The sequence below is a fragment of the Rattus norvegicus genome, chromosome 15 (assembly GCF_021556685.1).
Source record: "Rattus norvegicus strain SHRSP/BbbUtx chromosome 15, alternate assembly SHRSP_T2T, whole genome shotgun sequence".
Classification (NCBI taxonomy): Eukaryota; Metazoa; Chordata; class Mammalia; order Rodentia; family Muridae; genus Rattus; species Rattus norvegicus.
The window spans coordinates 4,627,233-4,649,657 of NC_141548.1; the positions used below are offsets into that span (position 1 = coordinate 4,627,233).

General features: G+C 43.1%; 1 protein-coding gene and 1 pseudogene across 2 annotated transcripts; one reads left to right on the forward strand and one right to left on the reverse strand.

Annotated features, from left to right (window-relative positions):
• Positions 1-6,765: 6,765 nt before the first annotated feature.
• LOC134482167 (uncharacterized) lies at positions 6,766-13,996 on the reverse strand. Of its 2 annotated transcripts, XM_087586904.1 has the most exons (5): positions 13,807-13,996; positions 12,904-13,066; positions 11,614-11,745; positions 10,980-11,156; positions 6,766-7,352 (listed from the first exon to the last, which is right to left on the reverse strand). In XM_087586904.1, the coding sequence occupies exons 1-5, from the start codon at positions 13,955-13,957 to the stop codon at positions 7,268-7,270; spliced, it is 708 nt and encodes a 235-aa protein (XP_087443030.1). In that variant the 5' UTR covers positions 13,958-13,996; the 3' UTR covers positions 6,766-7,267. The 2 variants fall into 2 exon arrangements, with proteins under 2 accessions (XP_087443030.1, XP_087443031.1); XM_087586905.1 differs by lacking the exon at positions 10,980-11,156 and having other exon boundaries at positions 6,779-7,352; positions 13,807-13,934.
• Positions 13,997-22,125: 8,129 nt separating this feature from the next.
• LOC134482238 (small integral membrane protein 14-like) lies at positions 22,126-22,425 on the forward strand (annotated as a pseudogene).

The following is a 22,425-nucleotide window of genomic DNA, read 5'->3' on the forward strand; positions in this document are numbered from 1 at the left end:
TAGTGCTCTCTTAGATACAAGAGATTGTCCAAGGAAGAGATTACTGATGACGTCACTGGAAAGTTCTATGGCCTACCTGCTAACCAGCTCTCCCAAAAGAAACCAATTTCTATGGGGCCCTTTTCTGCAGCCTCTCCTGTGACCCAGGGAATATCCTTTGGCAACTTCTCCTCCAGAGTTAGATATTTCTCTCTGCTTCATCAGATGTCATCAATGCTCTTGATGGGGAGAGTTGGTTACAACCCTGAATTGCATAAGATATTTTTGTTAGTATCTAAATCTCTAGGGACCACAAATGAGGACGATTTCTATCAATAATAAATCTACACTTGAGACGGTGCACATATATACAGTCTAATTCCCAAATTTTTCTGTTTCCTAGAGGCCAATATATTCCTCCTGTAATTTTAATTTTATAAAACCTGAATAATATTTGCTTATTGTGCATTGCTTGATAGCCAGGGCTATTTCCACATACACGTCCATGTAGTTCACAAAGTCAATGTTAATAATCCTACTTTTTGCAATAAAAACTCCCTTTTCTTCGGAATATAGGGGATCAACTACAGGGCAAATATAAAATCATAAATTTCTGTCCCTTCTTTTACATATTAAGTAGGACATCATCCCTTTCTCAAACATAGCCAGACAATTAAATTGGTCATCAGTGAGCAAAGGTCAACCTGGACTTCGTGTTCCTACATTGTAGCCCGACAGCCATCACTTCTCCAATATCTGTCTTCCTTAATTTCCAAGTCCAGGCATGAGGATATTGGGGGTTGCCCCTTGATACAATTGATGCAATTTTGCATTTCATATTTGACTTTGCTGGTACTCTGACGAGGATCAACATAAAACTTGGGATTTTCTTAATCTCCTTTATGAATAGAGATGAATGCACAATCTGCTCTGTCGTCTATGTTATTATGGCTACAGTGAGGACCAAGTATGCTAAAGCTCTTCATCTGATTTTTCAAACAGCGTGCTCATACAAGTGTGGACTTCTGTGGGTTGTGCGAGGGCAAGGTTGAGAACACTGGCTGAGGGCTGTGAATGGAGAAGTGGGACGGTGCATGCAGGATGGAGGGAAAGGCCTGTGTGTAGGTCATAAACAAAATCACAATATCCATTGATTTAATGACCATTCAGGAAGTGGACTTCTGCAAAATGACTTCAGCTGACCAGCATGGCAGGAAACCAGAAACAGATTCAATGGGGATTTAGATCAACTGGATGGGAAACATGGGCTTAGAGGCAGAGACATGTCAGCTCAGGAAGAGTGGAAAAGCCAGTGTTGTCTGTTAAGCTTCTCAGCCCCATGGTTAAAGGCAAACAGCAACAAGTTTTAGCACTGAGGAAAAGAAGAAATAAAAGCCAATTTGTTGAAAAGTCTGGTCACCAGAAAATACTGACATCCTCTGTGATGCACATCATCTCTCAGGGGTCCGGGCCATCAGAATAGCTGGATGATGGCTCTCGGCATGGGCTCTGCCTGCACCCCTTTCCTAACTGCAGAGCTCAAATCTGCTTCAGCCGGGTCATCAGCTCCCCATTGTGTGGCATGGAGATCAGATCGCTGTGTCTGCCTATGCAGTCTTTCTTTACCTATGAAGACCTGAGGAACTGTTCTCCATCCAGTGAGCTGTTGTAAATAATCTTGAATCTCATTGGTGTTGTTAGTGGCTGTGATGTTCACGAATCCATAAGACCAAGTTTGAAAGGCAGGTGACTGAGGATTTCTTGGGTCTTTCTGCAATAGGGGCAGGTGGGCTGGATGAACACGACCACCTTCCCAGACGGACACCTGCAGTTCACAAACCACTGAGCCACGCCGACAGGCTGCAGCTTTCCAGGAAGGAACATTCGGTTGAAGGTGCTGGTCCCGTGTCAAATGGAATTGGAAAACCTGATGTCTTTGCTTCTGTGGACCAAGACCGGAAAAATCCAACTACATAACAATCTGAGGACAAGTTGTGAGAGGTTTGTTCTTTCCTTCAATCATGTAGGTCCTAGGAAGGAGCTCAGGTGTAGGGAGTTGGCAACAATTACCTTTATCTGCTGAGCCATCTCATCTGCTGAATCCCTCATTCATGGAACTGAAGAAACTCTGTATCCATCTGGTATTCTGTGTATATATCTGTGTATCATTTGTACAGTGGATACTTTTGTCTGTTGGTTGGAAAGCACCAGTCTGGTGGGCTCATGGTTGGTCTCAGTAGTCCAGTCCAGGAGCTGCTTTACAAGAACCATTCATTGATCTAGAAGAAACTCTTTTTATAGGCAGTGAGATCTACTGGAACAATATCAACCATCCTTCTCCCTTCCCAGTTCTGAACTGAATCATTCTCCACCAAAGGCCTGTGGTCTCTGCTGCAGGCTGCACCCCCCAGGCTGTCTGAAGCTTGCTCATAGCAGTGCATTTATGGGACGGCAACATGATTTCCTCACCACTTCACCCCCAGGAGAGTTTTTCAATTCTTTATTTAATCTGATGGGTCTAATCTACATCGTCACCCAGGATGAGATGGGGGAGTTCTGCTCCAACCCTTACAGGAAGAGATCCTGAGATATGATGCTGTACCCACTAATGCCTTACCTGGACGCCTGCCAGTTTAGACAGTAAGCATGGCTATCCAATATATGTGTTCCTACTGGTCTCTAGAGAGAGAGAGTGAGAAAATATGCCTTGTCCATATGAAGGCAGAAAAGAATGTGTGGTTCTAGAAGACAAGGTACGAAGGACTGCGTGAAAATCCCAGTGACTGAGAAAGCAGCCTGGAGCCAGTTGTGTTATTGAGACTTCCGACAGCTTGGCCTTTACACATGTGACACAGCAGACTCCCATGAGCAAATCCTTAGCCTGGAAGATGTAGTTATGGTAGCCCAGAAGAACAAACACAGAACTGTCCCCTCTGTCTGCCTCTTACTACTCTGATCTCCCACATCACCGGAGGCTGAATGGTCTTCCGTATACCCTGAGACGCAGCTCACAAGGGACAGCACCTGTGTTCAACAGAGCTTCATCTGAGCCTGCCCTTGGCCTGTGGTGGATGTGCAGGAAGTGAGCTGACAGGTGAAATGTAGCCTGGCTGGGTCTCAAAGTGCAGCTTGAGACTCACCCACTGTGATTGTCAACACTTCCATGTCTCCATTGGGAGAGCAATGTCACAATGTCCTCCTACTGTCTTCTCACTCCATTCACATGCTTCGTGTGACACAAGCTCATTCACAGTTCCACAGGATGCAGCATAGCTTCAGAGCCCTCATGTCGGGCCACAGAAGCCAAGAGAGCAATGTCACAGTTCACAGTGATAATGTAGATAAGCCAGGGCCTTTCCTCCAAGTTTTACTTTCAAGTGTATCCTTTTATTGCAGTTTACGCTACTCTTTCTAGAAGGCCACCATACAGGAGAGCATTTGGATGACGTCACTGGGAACTGCCAGGGCCTCCTGCTAACCAGCTTTCCTTATGGTGACCAGATTCTGAGGTGCCATGTCCAGGAGGCTCTCCAGTGACACAATGGAACCCTTTCCATATCTCCTCCCTCTAAAGCTAGAGATTTCTCTTTGCTCCATTAGTAGTTACATGCTCTGAAAGGGCAGATTGCGTCAGGGGCCTGGCATGGGGAGAAAACATCAAGGGACATGGGGTGGAAGATTCTTCTGCATAATAATTTTATTCCCAGATCCAGTCCTGTGACATACATTCCAATTTCCTAGGTTTTCCTGTTTCCCAAAAGGCAGTATTTCCCTCCAGACCTTTAATTTAATGGATATTGGATTTCATTTTCTTATTGTGCATTCCTTCCAAGGTGTCTTTCTTTACATATATTCATGGATGTGTACTCACAAAGTCTTTGTTTTGCATCCCTCTGTTGCAATGATCTTGGTAACATAGTGAACCCAGTTACACAGTGAATATACAACTTTAAATGTTGTGCACCTACTTCAAATGATAAACTTTCAAATCCTTTCTCCAAAAAATAACCAGATATTAGTGAGCAAAGGACAACGTGGACGGAGATTGCTCTTCCGCAGTTCCATTAGACGTCTCTTCTCTAGTATCCACCTTCCTGAGTTCCCAGGGCCAGGCCTGAGGGTGTTAGAGTTTGGACCATGATCCTGTATTCATGCCAAATGTAAGATCCAGGAGGTTGGGCAGGGAGTGGAAGGACTTGAGGTCAGGTGAAAGCTCAACTTTAATAGGTCCAGAAGTTCTGGAGGGAGTCTATTTGGCCTTGTCATCTGTGGCTTCAACATTCTTGACCTAGTTGTGAGGAATCCATGTTAAAATTCCACCTAACCTCATAACTGTAAGAGTGTAAAACATCGCCACGTAAGTTCATTGCAAATTGCTTTCATTGTCCTTTCGTTGCCCACTACCACCAGGTCCAAATTAGGGGATATTGTAGATAGATTTAGAGGTTCACTGGGTCTCTCTGATAGTCAAAGTAATAGACTTTACAGAGAACTGGACAGACAGGATTTCAAGAATAAAATAGTTGAAGAATTCTGCCAACCTCTGATCTCTAAGACTTAGAAGCAATGGGGCGTGTATTCTAAACATAATATTATAGGGTTCAACCCCTCCTTGTATGGAGTACAGCAGGCCCAAAATAAGAAAAGAGCCTTTCCACCTTTCCTGGACTCTAATGAGAGTTTTCTTAGTGTCTCCTTTAATGTCTTGTTCATTATTTCCACCTACCCAGAATTCTGCACAACAAAGACTCCAAACTATTCATACATCTTTGACTGTTATTCATAGGCTTTGGCCGTGAGAGCTGGGCTATTATAGGACAGCATTCCTAGTGAGTGGCAAAATTAGGAGGAAAGTTCCTAGCAGAGCTTTCTAGTTGCTCTATGATCAGTTTCAGTCCGATGTAGTGAGCTTCTACTCACCCAGAAAGGGTATCAATAAAAACAAGCAGGTACTTTTATCTGACTCTAGGAGGCCATGTGTCAGTTAATTCAGGTTCCCATAATTTATCCTAGCGTTGGCTACCTGTATGCAATCCTTTCTGGGTAAATGATCTCTGTTTTTTATTTACATAGGTGTAAATGTGACATCTGGCTTTGACATCTCCTTCTACACTGTCCAGTGTATGTAGGTGTAACATACCTTGGTGTTGGCAACTCAGAGAGTTCTGTGGACCCAAGACAAGTAGTCTGGTAAAGCTGAGTTACCAGAAACCTGCCAATTCTTTCTGGAAGAATGATCTTTCCCTCTGGTGTTCACCACTAACCTCTGGCCTCAAGCTATTCATTTGATTCTTTTGCATCCTCGCCTCTTAGTTATACTCGAAATACACGAGATCTAAGGCACAAACCACATGAAACTCAAGAAGGATGACGAAAATGTGGATGCTTCACTCCTTCTTTAAGGGGGGAACAAAAATATTCACAGGAGGGGATAGGGAGGAAAATTTTAGGGCAGAGAATGAAGGAACGGCCATTCAGAGCCTGCCCCACATGTGGTCCATATAGATAGATAGATAGATGGATAGATAGATAGATAGATGATAGATATATAGATATATAGATATAGATATAGATATAGATATAGATATAGATATATAGATATAGATATAGATATAGATATAGATATAGATATAGATATGGATATATATCCACCAAAACTAGATAAGATGGATGAAGCTAAGAAGTGCATGCTGACATGAACCGGATATAGATCTCTCCTGAAAGACACAGCCAGAACATGTCAAATACAGAGTCAAATGCCTGAAGCGAACCACTGAACTGAGAACGGGACACCCATTGGAGGAACTAGGGAAAGGACTGAAGGAGCTGAAGGGGCTTGCAACCCCATAAGAACCAACCAGAGCTTCCAGGGACCAAACCACTGCCCAAAGACTACACATGGACTGACCCTGCGTAGGTAGCAGTAAATAGCATTGTTGGGGCAACAGTGGAAGGGGAAGCCCTTGGTACTACCAAGGTTGAACCCCCAGCGTAGGGAATGTTGGAGAGGGCAGTAATGGGGGTTGGACAGGGAGGGGACACCCATTTAGAACGGGAAGGGGAGTGGTTAGGGGGCTGATGGACAGGAAACCGGGAAAAGGAATAACATTTGAAATGTAAATAAGAAATGCCCAATTTAATAAAAATGGGAGAAAAAGAATAACAACAAACAAACCAACAAAAACAATAAAGAAAATGTTCCAGGGGCAGTGCAGGGGAATAGTGGTGAACAATAAGGGGGATGTATAGGGGATACACATATGGGGAAGGGAGAGGGAAGGGAATGGGGGCTTAAGGAAGGAAACAAGGATGGGGAATAACGTTTGAAATGTAAGTAAAGAAATATATCTAATAAAAAAATTTAAAAATATCGTTCCTCCAAAATTGCTGGAATTCAATAAATGTGCAGTTATAACCGATGCTTTATTATAAGGAATGCAGAGGCATACAGCTCTGTGTGTCCTGATCGCTTTTTATATTCCTATACTGAATGTTTTTATTTCCTCTAATGTATTAGAGAAATACTTGTGTTTCTCCTTTGTTTGTCATTATAAAGGAAGCTAAATTTGTGAGCACAAGGATAAAGCAAGGATAATTTTCGTCATGTATGTGGGATCCACAGAGCACGATACACTGTCTACATTAAGAGCACAGTTTCCTGCGTAGCTCTGGCTGGCTGTGAACTGATGGTAAAGCCTAAGCTGCATGAGACTTGCAGAGCACCACTGTTGCCTTATACTTGTGCTGTTACAGGAGGAAGAACCACACACGACTCAGGACGGTCTTGTGAGTGAAGGGTTAAAGGTCACATTTTTATTTATTGGCAAAAATTGATTTATTCGAGAACACTTTAAAGTGGGGAGTCAATGAGTTCAATGTATATAGCCTTAAGAATATAGCATATTAATTAAAAAACTAAAGTTAACAAATAAATACCAAAACTTCAAACGTAAACAAATAAAACCAAATGCATAAAACCAAACTTCAAACTAAAAACAAATATAACAAGTAAATTAGTCAGCATTCAATTCCTGCTGATTCTTCAACATATAACTCCAGACTGTTGCTGGCCTTTCAAACACAGCAGAACGGCAGGTAAGATGGTAAAAATCTCCTCAAGATGAATGTAGACGCCTCATTCCGGGTGGTTGGTTGTTGATGGACAAGTCGTCAAAAGGTTAAACGTGAGGCGTGTTCCAGGCCACATCTCAAGGTCTTTCAAATTTAGCCCAAGATTGGTATGGTTACAAGGACTGAGATGTGGGAGGTGGTGTCAATCTTTGCACCCTCAGTGCTCCTGGTGGACAGTCCTGTCTCTGAGAGCTGTAATCCTGCTCTGTGCCCTGGGAAAGCTTCTGCTGCAGTGTTCAGACCTAGGGGTGGAAAAGGCCTGGTGAGAACCTGCCATGTCACTTATCCCATACACAGCAGCACAATTCAGCAGGATAATCCAGGATGATCTTTCATCTGAGGTCATTCTCTCATGCCCAAGAGAGAAGGGTAAGAGATCCCACAAGCCTGCATATTTTCCCAGCTTTTAAAACTGCTAAAAATTAAACAGTGAACAGCAGATAATTCCAATCATACGTATACATTATATTTTAATATCATGTAGCAATGTCTCAATGTCAGATGAGGAGAGATATGAACAAACTAGAAAACAATAGGAAGGCCTTGGAAGTCTGGCCATCACTGAAATGAAGACTATTATAATTCCTCCAGTGCAGGAATATGCCTGGGGTCCACATGACAACCTCAAAATCTGTAAAGACCCAGAGAAACAATATCTCAAGAAGTACATGAACACTGAAGTGATATTATACTTGGCAAGAATATGCTGCATGGAAATCTTGCCGAGGGTAGGCATTGAAGTCCAAAGGAGATACTCATGCAGAAAATAAACTATACCACTCCTTTGTTTATGTGTATCGTAAAACTATTTGTGGGGAGACCTAAAGGCACTGGGCTCAGATAATACAAGAGAGCACAGACTGGAGGGATCAGTACACAATAGCCAGAATCTCTATGGATCACATACACTACATGGACGGAATTTCTTTTAAAATGGACAAGAAAAATATTCTGAGCTGCTCCTAGGTGACAGGTGCTGAGAACTATGGAGAAAGTCACACACCCAATAAGACAGTTTATAAGTACAGGGAATCTACTTGGGTCCTCTCATCCTGTGCTTTCAAATCCTCTCAGTGACACCGAAATGATGCTGCATCTTCTCAGACTAGGCCTTTTGCTCAGTGACCAGTTTTTGCTGATTCAGGGGGTCCTGCAGACTTTCCTCCATTTTCTCCTCATCCTGGTCATTAGAAGATTATATTGTCCATGGAGACATACATGTATACAGACATAGACAGACAAACACCCAGACATACACACTTTTGAACTCACCCAAATATATTTGTTCACATATACAAGCAGAGTAATTTGCAGAATGTGGTTAGTTTCCCAGTTAATGGTAATAGAAGGGATCACCCAGTCTACTATTGTGGCATAAGAAAAAAAAAAAACCTGGAGTGGAGTAAGTACACAGTGAGCATAGCCTAAAGACAGCTCAGCCAATAAAGTGTATTCCCCTGAAAATCAGAAATTAGAAATGTGACATCTAGGCCTGTTAGCCAAGCCTGCTTAGCAAGGTCACAAGGCCGTGCACAGGAGGCTGATTTCAGGCAACAGAGCACTGGGGGGGGGGGCAGGTGAGCCTCTTCAGTCCTCTGCTCACTGTTTCCCAGTGCATGCAAAGTGAGCTGCATTTTTCAATAAGAGGTCCCTTTACCATACAGTACCTGACAGGGGAAACAAACTACCAGCACAAACAGCTAGGAAATCTCCATAACCACAATCCAAGGTAAAACTTGTACTGGGATGCTATCAGATATAATTCGAGTAAGAGAAGGCTAATTCAAAGCCAAATGCTGGCAGGTATAATCAAACTCAGCCGCAGTCCATGGAAGGGCTGGACAACATTGTACCTTTTCACTTTCTGACTGATGGACATCTGGGTAATTTTGCTTCATGGCTGCTCTGAGGTGAACCACTAAACACTAATATGCCACAGTTTCTCTGCTCACACCTACTTCTTGTTCTGGAATCGCTGTGTCAAAAGGTTGAACTTTCACAAGAGTTGTACACAGCTTCTCACAGGGCTACCCATTTGACACCTCCAGCAATGTCTGAGGGTCATCACTGTTCTAAACCCTCCTTACAGATGATTTTCACTCAGATCAAATGATTTTGAATAACAATGGTTAAGAGTGCCACAACACAGCACAGGGTGAGTGCTTTGGAGGATTTTGAGCCTAAGTTTCTGTCTGAGGCAAAGATGTGATTCCACCTCAGCATAACTCCTGGACATCTTCTGCTTGCAGATTCAACTCTAAGCAAATTAATCTTTCAATTAACAAATTCCAGGCCAAACTCCAAAGCCAAGGTATATTCAACCAAGTTTAGGCCAATCTGGAAAGAAAGTGGTGGCAGGTAATGATTAACATAACCAGGATGCTGAGAAGACACAACAAGCCACATGACCTTCCAGTGTTACAATACACCGAGAGCAAAGAAGGCAGAAGAGCTCTGAGTCATCAGTTTCTATACTGAGGTATATAGATTTCACACAGCAGCCTCTCCTCACATCCCTGTACCCTATTCAAGTTTTCTCCAAGTAATATCAATATTTATGAATAGTTTTCCCAGTGTAAATAGTTTGAATAGTGATCAAGACCCCATTAAGAACAGTTTAAAATGTAATTGGAAAGATTATGTTTTCTCTTCTTCTTTCTCTCTCAGAGTGTTTGTGGTGTGTGTGTGTGTGTGTGTGTGTGTGTGTGTGTTAGTGTGTGTATACTTTTACATGTTTCTAAATATGCACATATAGACTTATACAATATATAAATATATATATGTGTCTGTGTTCAGAAACTTGATGACTTCACACACACATGTGAAAAAGCACACATATACACACACTTATATATATAAGACCCCCATATCACAAACAATTAAAACAAACAACTTCCAAAGTACAATATGCACCATAGTCATAAACATGATCACACATATATGTACCCACAAACACACAAAAAACACCCCCCCACACACACAGAGTCAGAGAGAGATGGAGAGGGGAAGGGAGAGAGAGAAGAGAGAGAGAGAGAGAGAGAGAGAGAGAGAGAGAGAGAGAGAGAGAGAGAGAACAGAAATCATAAGTGAGAAGCAGAAAAGAATGGGGAGGCCATCATGCTAGAACAACAGTTGTTGAATACAGATGAGGCAAAGGAAATGTGTCAAGTGAGAGCTTAGACACTGCTATCCATCCCTTATAGAGTAAACCTGTGTAGGGAATGCACTTCTTGGGCACACTAGGTTGAGAGAGCTGGACAAAAATATCCCTCTAATCCTCACATATCTCACACAAACCCTCACCCTGAGAGAAGTCTTTCCTACATCCCTGTTCATCCAGTCAGCTCCAGGACATAAGCCACAGGAAAGAACACTAAAACACTGACATAAAACAGGACGGACAAACTGCTTCTCAAGCTCTGTCACTAGAAACCACGTATTGGACAGGCAGAAGGGACCATTTTCAATGTACGGGGAAAAGGAGAGAAAGTCCACAAGTCCCATCATAATTGACAATGAGAGCCATTCTTTTGGCAATTGAACTGAACTCTAATCAGTTCTGTGCACTACAAAGACGGCTACCTCATGGCATCCCTCTAGCATAATGGCATGTAAGTGTGCAATGTGTGATCAACAGATCCCCCTTAAGGAAATGCATTTTCTAGTTGAGCAGGAGGATTTGGTTGTCAATCCTCCAGTTTCTTGCATGAAGCTAACATCACAGAAAGTTTTGTAAATGTTCAAAGAGATGAACAACTGGATGAGACCTAGGAGAGTGTCTGGATAAGGTGGAGAAAGGTTAAACTGGTTTGACTTGGTTTATGCTTAGATATCAGGAAAACCTGCCCTTGATGCTTCATTCATCCTACCTGAGGCTGCTTGTTACATGGATTTTCATACTGGCTTCCCCACAGAACCTTGTTGTTTCCTTAATAGACTCTTCCAGTGCAATCTGTTCCCATAGAAGCTCCCTGTTCTCATGCCGTGCTCTCTGGGCATTGTTCTTCAGCTCAAACAACTCAGTTAGGAGGGGGCAGAAGCTTCGGCTGAGACACAAAGAAAAAATGGTGACTCCCAGCCAGTCTCCAACTTCCTCCCACGTCTCCAAGTCCATTACTTCTTCTAGGGTCCTGATCTGAAGAGAGTCTCAGATTATAGTCCAAGTCCACAGTAGCCATGGAGCATGACCTAGAGACAGGTCAAATGGAGAAAAGAGCCACATTCCAGAAGACTCAGGGCACTTCTCAAAAACCTGACACCATTGATTCAAGTTTTTCCCAGAAGAGGACTTAATCCCCATGTGTGCTTATTTGTCCATTTTATTAGAATATCGCTTGGAGGCCAATCTTTCTGTGTCCTGTGTGTCCTAGAGCCTTCCTTAGACACAGGCTTCCTTGTCTGCTTCAAACCCTATAAAGCCTGATCCTACTTTACTTCAAAGATAAGAATGGGCTGACACATGCTGTGCCCTGTGCTGGGGTCACAACCTTGTAAGTTACTCACCAGTACCAGTCATTTTCCAGTGTGAGGTGTGTACATTTGACCAAAGCTCTATTGACCTGCTCGCTCATTTTCTTCATGTCGGTCATCACTTCCTGGTGCTGCATCGTGAGCATCTCAGACTCAAAGTTGTTCCTGTGGTAAGGCATGGTCCAAAGATGAAATAACATTATGAATGAAGGATTCAAGAATTACATGAATTCAGACTGAATCCTGAACTACCCCAGCCTAGGACATGCCACGCCCTTGCTTCTTGGTACTGGGTCATTTGATATTTATTAAGTTTAGTATTGTGAACACGGAGACAGCAGTGCCAGGAAACAGAAGGAGGGAGCTGATTTGCTTGAGCTCCCTGAGGGGGTTTGAAGGAATAGACTAGCTTGCCAAGAACATTCGAGGACCCTGTGTCACAATCCAGGCTCCAACTTAAGCCCATGAAGACTATTCTCCTGTTCTTAGGTAACAATTCTCAATCATAGAATCTATTGCTACATGAAAACCCAAAGGAACATGAACAGTATTTACAGGGAAAAGAATTTATAACACGCACCAGGAGATTTCCATGTGCGTCCACCTGAGCAGATGTGAAATGTTCTACTGCTCACAGTGAGGCTCTCACCCTCATCATTATCATGCCATGGAAATTGACACAGGATAATTCTCAGGCCAAATCAATACATAGAATACCCAGATCTTAAGTGATACACACAAGCACACTCACACATGCATACACACACACAAACTCACACAAAACACTCTCTCTCTCTCTCTCTCTCTCTCTCTCTCTCTCTCTCTCTCAAATACAATTAGAATGCCAATTAAATATAAGGATGTGGCATTATCTCCAAATACAATGAATAAAATCAGAGAAAACCAATGATCCCCTGTTGTCAGTCCAGTCACACACTGTGAGGCAGCAAGTGGGATTGGGTCCCTCCAGCTCATCACAGGACCTATTGAACCCAAAGCATCTCCACGTCAATTACAACAATGATTGGTCATAATCAGAGCACCTAGAAATTCCCACAAGCCAACACCTGTCCAGTCTCCTTAAACCACACAATGAGAGCACACACACTACTACCCTCACTCTCAGCCTGTGATACAATCAGGCCACAGGCTATGATTTACGTTTGTAGGAATTAAAATAGCCTGTGCCACCATCCCATTCCCATCTGAACTTCACATTCTGATGCAATCAGGAAAGTGATTTTGACCATGAGGACACCCTGGAGTTGTAGCCTACTGTGATGTGAGGAAATGTGGATTTAACAGAACTTGCATTGTGACTACCTGTCATTTAAATTCTTTCCCGGGTAATCGGCCAGGATACTCCTGAGTTCATCTCTCTCCTTCTGCATCTTCTGGAGAGCAATTTTGATGTTCTCCAAATGCTTCATTCTCTCCTCTTCAACAGGTGTCGTGGAGGGTTGGGACGATGCCTTCTGATCAAACTCTGTAGGTAGATAAACACCAGTGAACAGGCATATATGTGGACACAGTGTCAAGGAAAACTATGCTTACTCTAAACAGAAGTCTGAGGATGAACAGTTCTACAGATACAGTGAATCCCTGACAGAGCAAGAAAGCTATCTTTAAGCTGAACTCAGCTAGTTCCCTGTTCCCACCATCATAGCCATATGATGACATATGCCATCATAGATATAGACCACACCTCCTAAAGCCATTCCTCTGTCACTGAAATACTAAAGCTGGCCTAAACAAGAAGAATTGGAGGACCTTCTCAGCTAATGTCTGATGTGAGGCAGGTAAGTCCTTGAGTTCAAACTGCTTAACATCTTGAATCCCTAATCATGTGAGTTCAAGGACAAAGTAACTGAGACCTTGATATATGACCAGGAGAGTATCCCTCTTGGCATCAATTACCCAAGTAATCTACAGGACACTGCTGAGAATGAAGTGTTTCAACAGCCAATCCTGGAAGAGACACTTTGTTATTCTTATAAAGGCTCATCCTGGTATTCTTTGACACTGCCCAGGACACTAAAGAGATCCAAGGAAAGCCCCTTGACATATAACAGTTCTTGGTTTTCTGTCAAACTAATGATCAGAAATTATTGTGTCTGGGTCAGCCATTAGGAAGACTGAGGCTCTAAATCATACGTCCTACTCCTGGAAGGACCAACACAAGCCAACCTCCTCCAGGGAGCTCCCCTTGCCCTGCCCAGTACTCACTTGACCTCCTCAAGGACCTTTCCATTCGTCTTCTTCTCCAACGTGATGGAAGGCTAGCCTCCCTCTGCCTTGGTCTGGTGCCTGCATGGATATGATTGTCCCTCCGAAAGAGACTGAGGATCCTGGAGAACATGCCTCCTCGGGAACCCATTAGGAAATGAAGGGAAATCGCTCAGGCAGTTGGTGTCACCACAACACTGCTGACATCACAGAACATTCTAGTGTCTCCTGGATACAAGAGAATTTCCAAGGAAGACACTACCGGTGATGTCACTGGGAAATGCCATAGCTTACTTGCTAACTACCTCCACCCAGACTGACCAGTTTCTGCAGTGGCTTTTCCAGAGACTCACTTTTGAGCCAGGGAACACCCATTCGCTCACTCTCCTTCCAGAGCTTCAGAGTTCTCACTCCTTCATTACAACTCAGTTGCTGAGGAGAGGGAGAGTTGTATCAGGCCTTGAAATGGATAGAACATCTTGGTTAACAGCCAAAGATCTAAAGACCGTGGATGAGGGATATTCTTCTTCCTGAAATGTATAAATCCAGGGTCCGTGCATGGGACATATAATCCATTTGCCACAATTTTTACTGTTCCCTAGAGGCCAATATTTTTTCCTACTCCTTTAAATGTATGCAAGCTGGACCTGTTGTTTCATGGATTGTGCCTTGAGAGGGGTCATGGTTTCAATATATTCACCCATGTTTTTTCCTGAAATCTCTGTCTTACCATCCCATTTTGTGCAATGGAAACTCCCTTTTCCTGGCAAAAAAGCTTCTCAGGTATAGAGCAAACATCAAATTGTAAACTTTCTGTCCATTCTTAAAGTTAAAATCCCCAAAAGTGAGGGAGGAACTGAGACCCAAGCGAGAGCCATGGAGGGGCAGAATGCAGAGGTGCTGCTGGCCAAGGAAGAGCAGGAGGAAGCAGAGAAGCTGTAGCACATCATGGTGCACTGGGAGCTAGAATTGGAGTTCAACCTGGGCAACCTGCTGGCTTCACTCTGAGGACCTACAGGGTGCTTAACCATCATTTATAACTCAGTATCTGGTGTCTCTCTGGCCACCGTTGGAACTGCATTCAGAGGAACCACAGACAAAAGTCATCCAAAGAACAATTCACCAAAATAAATAAAAATTAGTACATTTTTCTTTCAAAAAGGCATACAAATGTATGGTCAAGTCAAACAAAACCCAAGGAAACACAAGAAATGAAATATTTCACAACAACCCAAGAGTGCAAGAAACAGTATAAAAACAATCTCTTAGGGGTTGGGAATTTAGCTCAGTGGTAGAGCAAGGCCCCGGGTCGGTCCCCAGCACCAAAAAAAAAAAAAAAAAAAAAAAAAAAAGAAAAGAAAAGAAAAAAAGACCAATCTTTTAAATCTATAATAATTCTATATGTATTTCTTGAAATAGCAGTTGGAGGAAGCAGGCTGTCATGCTCTTATAAGTTCCATAGCCTCATCAACCCTTGTGACAATCTACACCTGTTTGATTTTTTCTTAAGCACAGATATGTGTGAGTTAGAATTCCGAGGTCTGTCTGTGATCAGACTGTAAACTGTAGTCAATGTAACACTGGCAATCATTAGCCACAATCTTCAAGTTTCCCTTGTAACATCAGAGCACTGCCATAACTTTGGAAAGCAAAACTCACCCTCCACCAAACTATCCTCCAAAATCCAGTCTCTCCAAAACACCAAGTCCATTCGTCATGCTATAAAGTATGACGGCCAAGCCTTGCATATGAAGGATCGATATTGCAGGCTCTAATACCTCACCAAAGAGACATTGCCCTAAATTCTTTTACAAGTCCGGTTTCCATGATAAGAGTTATATTAAAATATTATCCCAATCTAGACCTGTTTCCCTGGGTTGGCACATGCCACGTGTTTTCTCGAATGACTCCTTTTTTAAGCCAACATTCTATTACAAATATTACAAATTTTCAACCATACCCAATAACTTAAAAGCCAGTCACTTATAGCCAAGACATGTAAAGCTTATTATACATTTAAAACCAAACAGAAAAAAATGAAGTGACTACACATATCTTTAGTACTTAGATCAAACACCATTTTTACTTCTTTAGCTGTCATTTTAAAAGAAGCACCTTGTTACCTGTTGATTCCAAATATCACAGTCAAAGATTTCTCTAAGAGAAACAGCTAACAGCTCCATTACCATAGAAGCTTTGAAGCTGCTGGCACCTTTAAGGCCAGCTAGTGTAGACATTGAGCCAGCCCCCTGGGGGAGCTTCCCCAGTGGATAGACCTAGGCTCCTAGCTACATTCCTCCATTGAGGCAGGATTCAGTCAGAGACACACATGGCAGTTAACACCAGAGATAACCAGTTATCTAGGATGCTGGGCTCCAAAGGTCAATTGAAACTGTTTTATTTATTTGTTCCTTTCTTGAAAGGACTTAAAACTAAATCAAGGGGGAAATCAACCAGCATTTAAAGTTTTCACCATTTTTTCTTTTAAACATGAAACACAAAACATTCAAGCAACAAGAAGCACAACCCAGACATACATTGACATCCATGGACAGCTTGGTGCAACAAGGACAGACAATAGACATAGAGGGAAGGAGCTAGATGGTGTCCCACCAAAAGGACGCAGATACCCTACCTAAAGGACACAGAACCAGAAATAAGCACTTCTCCAATAGGAGCCAGCAAGGAGGCAGGATGTCCCCAGGAGAGCTCTTAAAAAGCTTAATCTCACTTTCCTTCTTTTGCCAAAGCATCTGTGGAGAGTCTGGGAGGAATGTTTTTCTCAAACCATTTTCTCTCTTGTCTAGGGTGTAAACTGTCTCTAATCAGGGTCCAAAGACTAAAAGCATCTATGAGAATTAACTTTGCTTCTCTAGATTTTAGCATAACTCTAAAAGAACACGTACACAAAAACATTTGACCATTATTACCTTGTCCCTTTTTACAAGGTTTACTCACCAGTACCCCAAATCTTTATTTTTCTTTGCACGTGCTTTCAATGCCCACGGTGCTTCTGTATCCTGCTTACTGGGACCTTTCCTGGCCCATTTTCCCCAATACGTCCCTCCTTCACTGGCCGGCTTCCTGGGACCATCTCGTCAGGTTGTCCTCTCTTTTCCAATCTTGGTGGGACCTCCATTTGATGATGCCTGTGTCATCAGGACACTCAGAACCGGGCATAGGCCTATAAGAGTTAAGAAAAAACACACACTCGGGTCATTCATGTTAAAAGAAGGCTGTCCACGCTTTACTGAGATCTCCTTATATACCAGAGGCAAAAGCCGTGGAAAAACAATAAAGCAGGTGAAAACCCCAACCAGGAAAATAGGAAAACAGGAAAAATCTGCATCGTGGCAAGTCCCGGCCCCAACACAGGGGCGTAAACAACTTCTTAACAATAAGAAGCTGAAAGGCTCAGCAAGAGGAATGGGTGCCATGGAAGGTCCTGGCCCCAAATCAGGGACCGAGAGAAGCTGCCAAGGGTGTAAACAACTTCTGGCCATAGTAGGCTGAAAGGCACAGCGAGGGGGAAGGGAAACACTCCAAGGTAGGGCCCAACAGGCTAATATAAATATATATTGGAAAAACTAAAACACTGTATATGAAGAAAAATAATTAAAAAGTGCTACATATCTAAGCATAACATTCATAATAAAAGAAACTCAAATGACAGAAATTCATAAGAAATATTCATCATCCTTCTACATCACGCAAATGCAAATCAAAATTACTCTGAGATCACTTTTCACACTTGTCAGTATGACTAAGGTTAATAACACATGTGACAACTCAAGCTGACTGGGTTATGGAGCAAGGGGAACATTCATAGTCTCCTGGTGGAAAGGCAAACTTCTACAGCAACTTCGGAGATCAGTATGATGGTTCTTCAGGAAGGTGAAAATTGTTGTACCTTAAGATACAACTCCAGGTCTCATGTCCAGATGTTGATTCATCCTAGAATACAGACCCTTGCTCAACCATGTTCAGTGAAGCTCATTTATAATGCTTAGAATTTGGAAATATTTAAGTTGTCCCTTAACGGATGACTGCATAAAGAAAACATGGTGCATTTACACACTGCATTGCTGCTTAACAATTACAAAAGGCAAAAAGGAAGCATGCACTATGCAGGACAATGAATGGATCTAGTAAAAGTCATTCTGGATGAGACAATCCAGACTGAAAGAGACAAATGGGATACATATTCACTGAAATGTGGGTGTGGGTGTTAGCTGTTGATTCTTCAATCTGTGTGACTGTATGATCAGTTTAGTGTGAGGGTCTAGGGACGTGGGGCAGACTGTCCTCATTTAGGGAAGTACAAGTTCACTCATGGATTGCTGAGGGACACTGTCAGGGATAGGAATGTGAAATGTGAAGAGACAGGGAGAGGGCAGCAATGGAGGGAACATAGAGAGGGACAGTAAAATGAGGCGCTGTATCGAAGCCTAAGAGAGTAGAAACACTAATTGCTTTTTAAATTGTTTTATAAAGGTAACTAATGATTTATTATGGGTGCAAGGAGAGAAGTTAAAATGTTGATTGTGTTCATCTATGTGAAATTTCAATAATAAGTAAGTCACAACAGTTATGGATTTTGACTTTCAATGAACCTGTTACAGATAATGAATATCTAGTCCTTATGGAGACATCTGTCACCATCTATTATACACTAGTCATTTTATTTGTTTACATTTCAAATGTCATCCCCATCATTGGTCTCTCCACTTTGAACCCCCATACCCTCCCAATCCTCTTTGTTTCTAAGAGGCCACTCCTCCACCTACCTACCCACTTCCACTTCACCCCTCTAGCATCCCCCTGCTCTGGGACATCAAGTTTCTACAGGGCCAGTTGCCTCCCATCCCAGAGATGTCAGATGAGCCAGTTGTTGCTACACATGCTCTACACTATATGTATCAGGAGCCATGGCCGGGACCACATATCCTCTTTAGTTGGTAGTTTAGTCCCGAGGAACTCTGAAGGCTCCAGTTAACTGATATTGTTGTTCTTCATATTGGGTTCCAATCCCCTTCATCTCCTTCAGGCTTTTCCCTAACTCTTTTATTGTGGTCCCCAGGCTTAGTCCAATGGTTGGCTGTGAATATCTGCATCTATGTCTTGAACAGAGGCACATGGGAGACTAGAAGGAAGCCTCAGACTCCAAAGTAAGGTAATAGGATGTAATTCTGTATTTTCCCAGAAGATGGCGACATAGGATCCTTTTCACAAACTTGTTTCTCACTATCCTCTTAGTTCTGTCCAGCATGTCAGGAAAGTTCCGCAATGTGCTCTGTGACTGAAGATCCTTCTGCTTGCTGGAACTCGATTTGCTGCGTGGAATACTCTCGATCGGCGATGGGCGTCTGGGTCGGTGGACGGATTGACTCCAGGAACTGAGAATGAATGGACTGAGTTGAGCAGACATTGAATTCATCTGAGTGGTTGGCATCTCCAGAACCTGCAGCTTAGCATCCATGGATCCAGGAGAGCACAGTGTGCAGGGCTGAAATCAGATTCTGTAATGGAGAGGCAGAAGAAACTATGGTTTTGAAGTATTTGTTCTTTTTGAAAGCACAAAGTGGGAGATCAGTCAGTTATCCTCTTTTTGCAACATCTTACTCTGAGCTGCAGGACATATCCTGGGGGATATTGCTTTCCATATTCAATGGGCTTTTCAGAAATTCCAGTTTCCTGAAACGGCATGGCCCTACTTTGGTGGACTGACTGGTAGGAAGTGGAAAGGTTCTCTGAGGGGCAGATGAGGAAAGGCCAAAAGAAGAGGAAAGAGACAGCTATGAAAGGGCTGCTGGTGGGTACAAGGAAACAACAAGCACATTTCTCAAAGCCCTATTTTACTATAGCACTGTGGGAAGCATAACCACAAGCTGACAGAAACAAATTGTTAAAATAAACAATGCATTCGTTCCCATCCCCCAAACTACCTCGTTTTTATCCACCAAGGTCAATAGAAATTTAAGCCTCAAGTACACCTTCTCTTAAGGTTCCATACCTCAGCAGGCTGAAAAATCTGCCAACAGGCCTTGACCTACCTTGACTATGCCTAGCAGGCAGACCTTCTCTCTCTTTCTTTTCCTCTGTTTGAGAGCAGGAGCAAATGACTTTATACTGTGGGAGGATTTCCATTATCAACAAACATAAATTTTTCGAAGTCATTAAAGCTAGAAGGCCAATCATTGATGGACAGGTGTGGTCAGGTCATTCTACCTAAACTATCCCATGGAGAAAAGTAAAAGTGACAGCCATACCTGTGTTTAGGAAACAAGATGTCACAGGTGATTTGAATATGGGTGCTGTGTGGGAGAGAGGAGGTTATGAATCTAGCTGGAAAAGCCCACTCCACTTTTAGATGTGTTTTGAAAGACATATAATAGAAATTTAACTGCAACAAAATTTTGTCAGCAAATGTGCTCTAATGACAGGTGGTTAGGTTTTGGGGGTCTATTGACACAGAATCTGGATTAGTGGTAATATCTTGGGAAGTAGCTTGTGTTACAAGGAGAACTTCAGTTATCCCTTGCCTAGGCCATCTACTGTCTTCTCTTCTCTTTTTCCTCTTTCACTCTTCTATCTGGGCTGATGTAGCAAAAGGCTCTTCCCAGAGACAAGTCAAAGGAGAATTAAGGTGACATCTTTACCCTGTTTTCTTATAGACACATTGGACTGCGAAGGCTGTGAGGGAACCAGGCGGGAGGAGACTGCAAAAGGCAGAAGGAAGCAGTGACTGCACTGGTCGTGTTTCCCATTCTGTCACAGAAGCATTTTAAGAAAGGAGGTTCCATTGGCTCAGAGTCGGGAAGCACAGACTCCATCCTAGAAGGGGTGAGTGTAGCCGTGAGAGGTGCAGTTGGTAGAAGTGGACTGGCTGGCAGGATGTGAATGAGACTCTTTCCATGTGGGTGGAGCAGGGAGCAGAAATAGGGAAATTCTAGCTCTTAGCTTCCTCTCTGTGCCATTCAGTGAAGGCACCTGGCCTGAGAGTTATGGTGTTACCACCATTCAGAGTGAGCTTTATGTCGATTCTCTCCCCAAAACCCCTCAGAGCGACATTCAAAGGCCTGCTTCACTAACACACTAGGCACTTTTTACCTTCCTCAAGTTGTCAGTGACCAGCAGCAGAGCAAGGCAAGAAGGTTGCACGGCCATTTAGAGGGAGGAATCAAGGAGTGGTATCCGTGCAAGCCAGAAGAGACCTACAGGAAAGCTGGACATCAAAGAGCCACACACATTCTCTCATGGATTCTCATGGTTTTCCCAGGGTGAGATTCAGATGCATGTGGTAGCTAAAGGCATTTCTGGCTGAAGCCGGTTTTCCTATGTGACATTAGGAAACAGTTGTAATAAAAGAAAGTTTCAAACAGCAAACTGTTCTGATTCTGATGGACACAAGTCTGATACTAGGCTGGAATTCTCTTCATAACTTTCGATACTTTTGAAAATAAAGGATAGATAGTATAATGTACTCGAATCCTAAAATACTGTGAAGTATGCATTTCATAAATATGCATTACATGATATTCAGTTGAAATTGCTGGGAATTGTACTTTCTTCTATCCCTATAACCACTTGGCTCTGGACAGAATTACTAAAGAATATGATGACTTGGGCTGTGTGTGTCTCTGTGTGTCTTTGTGTGTTCTGTGCTTGTGTTTATGTGTGTCTCTGTGTTTCTTTAGGTATTTATGTGTTTATATATTTATGTGAAAATGGAGGCTCTGTCAACTTATGGTATTTTTCACAGTAGCTATTGTCCACAGTGTTTTATGAGATGAAGTCTTCATTATGGTAGATGGAGTCAGAGAGACTACAGAAAGATCAAAGTATGGGGTTGGGGATTTAGCTTAGTTGTAGACGCTTGCCTAGAAACCGCAAGGCCCTGGATTCGGTCCCCAGCTCCGGAAAAGAAAAAAAAAAAAAAGAAAGAAAGATCAAAGTATAGAGGAAGGGGCAGGGAAGATATCACAGCAGTTGAAATCACTTACTGTTCTTCCAGAGGATCTGGAATTGGTTCCTGGTAACCATACAAAGACTAACACCAACCTCGATAGGCAAAGCTGTCTCCCAGATTCTGCCCACACTTGACAACCTCGTGATCCACCCATACAAAAGGCAAAACGCAGATCCGGGTCTAGTGGCTAAGAGTGACATTGACTATCTAATCCGGAGGGGAGGAGGGTGGCGGCCAGCAGCAGCCGCAGCGACAGGGGCGTCCAGAATACTCCAGGCCACCTCCCTCCCCACCCACCACTTGTTTGGGTGGCTTTAAAGAGTTGAGTAAAATCAAGCTGGTAACCAACCATGACTGAAGGAGGATTTGATCCCTGTGAATGTATTTGCTCTCGTGAACGCGCCATGAGAAGACTCATCAATCTGCTCCGGCAGTCCCGGGCCTATTGTACCGACACAGAATGCCTTCGGGAATTGCCAGGGCCCTCCGGTGACAGTGGCATCAGCATCACTGTGATCTTGATGGCCTGGATGGTGATCGCTGTGCTCCTCTTTCTACTGAGGCCTCCTAACCTGAGAGGCTTCAGCCTTCCTGGAAAGCCCTCCAGTCCTCACAGTGGACAGGTCCCGCCAGCCCCTCCTGTGGGCTAA